The sequence below is a fragment of the Gopherus evgoodei genome, chromosome 9, assembly GCF_007399415.2.
Source record: "Gopherus evgoodei ecotype Sinaloan lineage chromosome 9, rGopEvg1_v1.p, whole genome shotgun sequence".
NCBI classification, from domain to species: Eukaryota; Metazoa; Chordata; order Testudines; family Testudinidae; genus Gopherus; species Gopherus evgoodei.
Window position 1 is genome coordinate 35347517 of NC_044330.1, and position 8595 is coordinate 35356111.

Here is an 8595-nt window from a genome sequence, read left to right on the forward strand (position 1 = left end):
TGTAGGGCTTCTGAGGTTAATACACATAATTGCATAGTGACTCCTTTTTCAGAAAGCACTTCTGAACTATCAGTGGAAACAGCTAATTGTCAAAAAGACCTACTGGTGATAAACTTTGACCTGGAGCCAGAGTGCCCAGATGCAGAGCTACGAGCCACTCTTCAGTGGATAGCTGCTTCTGAACTTGGAATACGAACCATATATTTTCAGAGATCTCAGGAAAACAGAATTGAAAAGGTATTATTTACCATGCAGGGCATAACATCAATGTACTTTTAATCTCTGAACTGTAAATCAAAAGTTTGTAATGACAACAAAAATTCTTCCCAGCTGTTGTATATAGCTCAAAACAATAATCACTTAAAATGAAAAGAACAGGAGTATTTGTGGCACCTTAGAGACTAACAAATGTATTAGAGCATAAATGAGACCTCCTCAAATAGAGAACAGTATACACCAGTGAAGCAGATTTCACCTATTCAGGTCAGCCATTCCATTGCATGAAAGTGACAGCTGCATAAATCAGGACAGAGTTAACCAAAAAAAGACTCTTAATGAGGATGTTCTTGGACAGGGCCAAGTGGTTACATGGAGTTTAACACGCACCATGCAAGGTCTTAGTCTCCACTTAGGTCCCACTTAAGCCAGTTGGAGAAAATCCTGATCCCACTGGTGTCAGTGGCAATAGGAGCAGAATTTGACATGGGACAGAGTAGTGCATAAGACTCTACAGGGATCCCATACATTGAGGTGAATTTCACTTCCAAAAACTGAAAGAGGACCTTGTTTACCAGTGCATCACTTGGCATTGGTCCCGATAGTGGCTGTACGCCAACACTGAACCGCCCCTATTCCAGGGCCAGCCTGCTTCAGCCCCAACACATTAGAGCTACCTCAGGCATGACTGAGCTCGTGGCTAGTTGCCCAAAGACCCAAGAAGCAATTCCTGCAGATGGGAAGAGTTGGAGCACAGCTGTGTGCTGAGCTTACCTCCTTTTCCACAGCCACATACACTCAGAGAACGTCCCCTGTAGGTAGATCCATTGGCTTTATAGACCCTTTCTGCTAGTGAAGCTGCAGCACAGTGAAGACCAGGACCTCCAGATTTCAAATATACAAGAAAGTGTACTCTATTGACTAGAACTTTCATTTCCTCTTTATTCTGCACAATGATTAGGGTTTTTTCAAGACTTTCCAGACTGTTTTATAAAACCCATAACAGCCTCTCCTCTGAATATGAGTGTTTAATTGCAACAATCAGCTTTTCACAAGGGTACCTACCCCAGTGAAAACTGATAGTTCTGCAGGACTGGGGCTTTTGCTACAAATTAAACATCACTTTTGCCAGCCACATTTGTGAAGGCATAACTATCTTTAGATGGAGGAGGAGACAGTTTCATTACAGTGTTTTTCCAAAGCATCAAAGCATGTAAGCTCAAAATGGCCTCCAGCGCTGTGAGCCCTCAGCTACATGGAGGATATTTCATATTCCAAGGGCTTGCTTACTCCCCCTTAATGAGAACCACAGGATGCCATTTCAGACAGTTTATGACTGCCAAAACTGTCCCTTTCCCAGGGTCAGCATTAAAGGTTCCATCCAGCCATCAGGTTTACAAAAATATCAGGATATTTAAATAAATCAATGAAAGAAAAAATATTACAGTCAATATTTTGGCATTTTAAAATAATATCTCTGGGAAGATCATTTTATCTAGCAGAGATATTGTTTGATATTTCTTGAGTCTATGCATTTGGGAATCATAAACATAATTTAAAATGCATTCAGCAGCAACTGTCCAAATTGCATCTTATTTAAGAAGCAGCTGTCAGCTTTACTCATGTGCTTTTGCAAACAGTTAATTCAATTGCTAAAATGCACTAGAGAATAACGAAGTACATCCTGCCTACAAAGCTGCTCTTGGAAATCACGTGCTTATTACATATAATTAAAATACATATTAAAGTTTGGGACTCAGTATGTAAATAGCAAACAGCTACACGAGCTACAGATACACAATATTTTCTTATGTGGTTTAAAACTGGAAGATGTATAAAAAGGAGCCTAATTAGTTATTGATTGTGAAATTCAAGGAAATGAAAAGCTTTGATTTTCATTTCCAAGCCTGAAAAAAGATAGGCCAGATGCATGACATTATGAAGTCCTTTATTAAAATAGGAAGGCACAAAAGTAGATACAATGTAGGATTTTTTCCAGCTGTTTAAGACTATAAATGAAATGTAACCAAACAAGAATACGGACTATGATAATAAAAGAGAAAAGTATTTTTCCTTCAAATCTAAGCTCTTCAGGTTGGATCCCTAGGGTTGTACAAGATACAGTACCTAAGATTTTGATAATGGCCTGTCAATATCATGGAAGGTTATAATTATTTATCAGGGTTAAAGATCTCACATAGCTGTAAACAGGAATAAACTTCACTAATTTCAGCAGAATTGCTATTGATTTAACTGGTGTCATTAAGAACAGAATCTAGCTCTCACAGATTATAGACTTTCAGAAATGAAATGCAAAGTTCCAGATGTCCAAAAGTCGACATCTTTCAGATCCATCTTTTATAGACAGACCCCTCAGCATATTGCACTGCTATTGTGTGCATGCAGTCCCTGAAACAATGGTGTTCTGATCCCTGGCAGGGCTCAGTAATGTCATCATACTCTGAAGAGTTATTTGCATGTGTTTATTTAACAAAAGCTGGTTAAGAATACACAGTGAATGAAACCCTAAATGTGCCATTTTATCTAGTTTCTAGATGTTATGCGGTTAGTTCACCAGAAGTCCTGGAAAGTGGGTGATATCTTTCATGCTCTGGTACAATACTGCAAGCTACATGAGGAAAGCAGAGAGAGGACACCTAGCCTCTTTGACTGGCTTCTCGAACTGGGATAAGAAACCTCGTAGATGTTTGGCATTTTCATTTTAATCCAGCTTAAGTGGCAGTGGTTTGTGTAATGCTCTAATTTTCAAACATCAGTGCATAAAACAAGCAGAGATATAAAACCTCTGCGGACTGTGCACACAACTGTACACTGAGCAAAGTGAAATCAAGATGCACCATATACTGTTATATCATGTGGGAGAACTTTGACATATTGTACTTTCGGATGTACTGTATTAGGAGAGGATGGGTGTTTTGCCTTTGAAGTGAATGGATAATATGAAGGATGAATGAAAATAGGATATATTTCTGTAATCAAATATTCTATTAATATCCTTCGATTATTTCAATCAACTGAAATGGAATTATACACTAACAACATTCAGTTTTTAAAACATTAATATGTGTACAGGTTAACTATTAGAACACTAGTAGTTTCCAGACGGACAGCCAAATGAATGCATAGGCGGATGTGCATCTTTAGATAAATAATATAGATATAGATATACAAGTATTTTTTAAAATCCTTACCGTGTCTAACAGGGTAGAAGACTTTGAGCTATTAGACCTTTATAGGTAGATGATACAGTAACAAGCTGCTGAAAATGCATTATAATTTCCTCATGTGAGACCACTTATTTCTTCTCCATAGCCTTTCACCATCCTTGTGTTTTTCTGGAGGAACTCTCAAATATTACTCTTTAAAACCATTTTGATTCCTTTCCATTTTAATCAGAGGCAGTTTGGACCAGTGAATAATCAGAAGATATGGGTTCTGTCCCAGCACCTCTGTGCCTCAGTTTCCCTATCTGTGAAAAGGGGGTGATGACAGTTACTGTATTATGAAAGTATCGTATGCTTTAAGAGCTATGGATAAAGAGCACTATATATGAGATTATATATATGAGATTATATAATTTTTAGTCTAATTTAATTGATTATTAAAAAGAAAAATCACCTGAGCATTGTCCTACCTGAAAAAATGATTCTTAGCACCGATAAGCATATGTTTACCTTAGAGTTACCGGCTCATTTTGGATATATGTGTTTGGAATAAAAATGACAGTTCATGTTATTATAGTAACATTGATATATGTACAGTAGACTGCTGGTGAGAAGAAGCGTTAGTATTATATACGTCAGTATAAATTCTCTTGACTCTGCCAAAGAGATTGGTTTAGAATTTAAAGGGGAAAAAACAGCTTATTGCAGCAAAGCTCCTATTGTTTGAATTTCACATATACTGTGATTTGTTTCTCTGAAAACACAAACATTCATTTTTTGTTTTCCCCTACACTAAATGATGTAAGAGAAATTCTACCTGTATTTCCCTGATCAAATGATATGAAAGAGATCATTTATCTTCCTTATATCACTATACGCTTCTGTAATTTTTCCTGAAAATTATCCTTTTGCACTAAATATTTTTGAAAATTTTGAAATAGTTTTAAATAAATTATGAAAAAGAGCCATACTATCAGTGTTACCACCTTTAAATCCATTTCCACTCTCTCACACTCATTTGTTAGGGAAAAGATTTGTCAGTGAATCAATATCTATATCTATGTGATGAAGGTACGTGGCTAACCCTACATTTTACTCTACAGCATACACAAACAGTAAAGGTCACTTTATTGATAATATAAAGGTTGATCTACTATATACACTAAATTTAACAGTACAGCTATTGGGCCTGTTTCTGAGAAGCGCTGAAGCACCACAGCTCCAATTGATGCCAGTGGAAGTTGTGGGTACTCAGCATCTCTGAGATGCTGACTGTTAATAACATAAGTATTGAGTGTTACCAATTGAAAGTACTTTGTTTGTTCTAATAAATGGGAAAAGGTATTTATTTTTAGACCAAATCCAGTTAGTTGTCAGTATACAAACTTTTGCTGTGCTAGAATAAATGTTTACTTACCTTACGAAGCACAACTATCATGACTGGGTTGTAACAGTGTGATGAAGTTACTTCTGTACAGTAGTTCTTAATGTTGCAATCTAATCAGAAATAAATTTGTGTTACAGTATGTGTCTCCTTTGCCTTTCTAAAAGGTGTTGTGTTTTTATTGCATATTGGAAACGGAAACTGTGTAAAACATTTTATTTGACCAACTATTCGTGACACTCATTTAGCCTTCCCAAACCTGCTTTTGCTGAATGCAATGTCTCACAACAGGTCCTAATACCAAAGGCGGCGATGGAAGTTGAGGTCGCTCATCACCTCAGAGGCTTACACCCCTAGTTTTATTTATTTGTGGTCTAATTTTCAAAAGTGCTGCTCATCTCTAGTGCCCACTGACTTCGGTGCGATTTGTAGCTGCTCAGCACCTCTGAAAATCAGGCCATGACTTACATTTCTACTTGTAGCTCTGTTTTAAAAAGCGATGGAGTGGGTGATTAGATCTTAACAGATATCAGAAGCCAAACAGGGTCAGACTTGGCATTATACTGATGTGTAATTTTGTAAGAGGCTCAGAGGCAATAGGAAGTGAATCAGTAACAAACCAATATCCCTGCAAGTGTGAGAAGGCGCTGTTCTGCTGGAGGTACTGTCCTACTGATAAAACATTAACCTGTCTATACTAAGGTTATATGCAGCTTAGTTGTAGCCATGCTGGTTCCAGGATATTAGAAAAGGTGGGTGATACCTTTTATTGGACCAACTTCTGTTGGTGAGCTAGACAAGCTTTCAAGCCACACAGAGGAGATCTTCTGTTCTCTTCTGTTGGGCCAGTAAAGATATTACCTCACCCACCTTGTCTAGACTAAGGTCACACAAGTCTAAAAAAGGAATTGTTAGACCCACAGAGTGTGTCTAAATTCTGCCCTGAAATTTCAGTTTAGTGAGTAATTGGCCTCCCTCCTCCAGCTCCACACAACTCTTGAGCAATGGGCTGGCAACAAACTAGTGAGCAATATTAACGGTTTAAACCTTAAATTAAAATCTTAAGAGTGGGTGAACTTAAGTAACTGTCACTAACTTGTAATTGTTTCTAACATGATTAGAGACCCGTGCCTATGCAATGTTATATTCATGTTATACCGTTAACTTCTCATTTAAGAATGGGTTCATTTTCATTTCCATTCAGAGAGCTCTAGCTTTGCTGAGGTTCTAAGTTTTATTCAGATGACATGGGACCTGATCCGGAAATGCTGAGCACGTGCACCTCCACTGAAATATATGGGCGACAAGTGCTCATTAGGTCTCAGGATTAGGTTCAGAATAACCACAGCTACACTCTCTCCTTTTTGCTCAGGGCAGGAGGGATGCAAGAGCTAAAGCAGGTTCCTTATTGTCATTGGTTAAGCAGTGCAGAAATGCCTGAGTTTATTTAATTGTCACAAATGCTGCACACTCCTAATGGTCAGGTGTAAAAAAAGCCTTTTCCACTGCTGAACAGAAAAGGAAACCCAAGGTCAGGCTTAACTGGGTTGGGAAACCAGAATGGGGATGGGGCAAGACCACTATCAAAAAGTGTGCTGCAAAATTACAGTGAATTTTAAATGTAGTTAACAATGATGAAATTCACCAGAAATGAGAACACCCATATTTTATGCAGCTTCAGATAATGCCAGCAGCCTACACTTGGACTGAAATCACTATAGCTCCTCAGCAAGTGGCTTTGCCTAATAATTCTGCCTTACCCATACATTGGTTCGAGGGGGAGGATGCAGCGGAAGTCTTCTTATAGTTACCTCTTCCGTTCAGTCTACTGCATACCCATGTAAAGAGGTGGCAGAATCTGGCCTGCACTAAAATTCAATGAAGTGTATAGTACTCCCTGTATGAATATAGTAGTAACTCCTCAACGTAAGTTTGTCTGGCAGAATTAAGCACTTAATTCTTAATTAAGCCAGATCTTGCTGCAGCACTGGTAGTCCTAACATTTGCATGGGAATTTAATTTCCTCTAATATGTAGGGTCTGGTTTTTTTATGTTTATCATCATTAATTTCTGATAACCCATACTCTTCCTAATACATGTGCTAACATCAGAGATTGTCTTCTCACAAATCTTTGCTAAATTAACCAAGGCTGAAAACATTTTACTGTGGTTCAAGGTATGAATGATTATGATCTGCCTACAGTCAGCCTAGTAAAATCCGAATTTATTTGTTTCTGGAGAGGCAGGTTTTACTGCAGACACAGCCTGTTATCTTGCATGGCCTTAGTACAGGGTTGTATAACCTGCAGAGAATGACTGTTACCATGAATCATGTATTCTAGTTTTCAGAATGTCAGGGAGACTGGTCAGGGATATGATCAGAAACCATGAGAGCTGTTTAATAAATAAAAATCATCTCTAGCTTAGAAGGAAAGAGATTTAATTCAAGGCAGAGCCACTACTATGAGGTTATACTAAGCCTTTGGCAGCTACCAGTGAACTCATAATGCCACTGGTTTTAATGTTTCATATATCCCATCCTGCAGCCATTGTCATAATTGGGAATAGGCCCTTAGAAAATAACTTGATTGCAGCTGTAAAGATGTTAGCATTTAGCAGGACAAATAGTTAAATGAGCCATCTGGTCTACCAGGCTAATTAAAAATTATTAATAGGAAGATAGTGTCTGCTATTTCTGAGGCTCCTGCACCCCCACCCTCCCACCAGCTGAGAAGGAAAGTGAGAGAGTGGAGAAAGCCACAGGAAAGCAGCACAGAGAGAAAAGATGATTAAATGGGTGATCCCCCTATCCCTCCACAAAAGGTCTGAGTGGCCCCAAAGTGAGAAGAACCATGGAGTGGCACAAGGAGTTGACGAGGGGGCTCTCACTAAATAATAAGCCAATCCTCTCTCCCCTCTCTGTTCCCCACAAACTGCTTACCTTACCCAGTGAAAGTGGAGGAGAGTTAGAGCTTTAATTCCTGCTGCATAATCCATCAACCCCCTCTGAGAAGTCAGAGCTCATCTGTAGAGGCTGGCAGCCAATGATAACCCTGCTACTAGTCAACTGTAGTGCTCTGACTGGTTTGAGGTTCTGGAGGTTGAGGGGAGACAGAGTCCCTGGTATAGCTGGAAGGGACCACAGGGCTGGGATGCTGCTGTCCCATGAACCTCTCACTCACTCACTCACACACACACTTCTTATTGGACAGGGTGGGAACAAATTCACTGGCTCTGCAGCTGCTTTAAAGCTGCAGAGTCCTTGTATTGCTGGATCCTGTTTCCTTGAATTACTACCCAGTTGCATAGGAGGGGAACACATGGACATGGCTCAGTGAGATGTTACACTGTTTGGAAAATACAGACTGCACACAGACACACATATATACTCTCACTCACAAACACACTAACTCCCCTCCCCCTTTCATGACTTTGATTCTGCCCTCCTCACTTCTTCACAGGTTCAGTTATTGGTCCTATTGGCATCCAGCTTTGCCCACCCACTTCTAAAGGGCCTCCCCCCAGCGCACGAAAATATTCAAGAGGAGCCGGAACAGGGGCTGCACCTGGTGCACTCCAAATAAATGTGTGCCAAGGTCTCCTCCTCACCACAGAGCAGGTGCTAGGGACAGTGGTGAACCGCGCCAAGTACACGCCCGTGCTCACGGCCCCATGAAGGAGCCGCCAACTGATATCCCCGGCAGACCTCAGGACCAGGGTAGAGTACAAGCTGGCCCACCGGGACTTCTCACCCTCGAGAGGTGGCAGGAGGTCCCGCCATTTGGTATCGGGGTGGGACGCGAGGGTGAG

The 8595-nt window shown here is 39.9% G+C and overlaps 1 protein-coding gene across 5 annotated transcripts in view; it reads left to right on the forward strand.

Moving 5' to 3' along the window:
- Nucleotides 1-4927, forward strand: part of SPHKAP (SPHK1 interactor, AKAP domain containing) — a 104724-nt gene extending 99797 nt beyond the window's left edge. For 3 of the 5 annotated variants that reach the window (XM_030576065.1, XM_030576062.1, XM_030576066.1), the window contains 2 exons: nt 38-237; nt 2765-4927. In XM_030576065.1, coding sequence (XP_030431925.1) covers nt 38-237; nt 2765-2908 — 344 coding nt within the window. In that variant the 3' untranslated portion in view covers nt 2909-4927. The remainder of the gene's footprint in view (nt 1-37; nt 238-2764) is intronic. The other 2 variants (XM_030576064.1, XM_030576067.1) reach the window with 1 other exon arrangement.
- Nucleotides 4928-8595: the final 3668 nt, after the last annotated feature.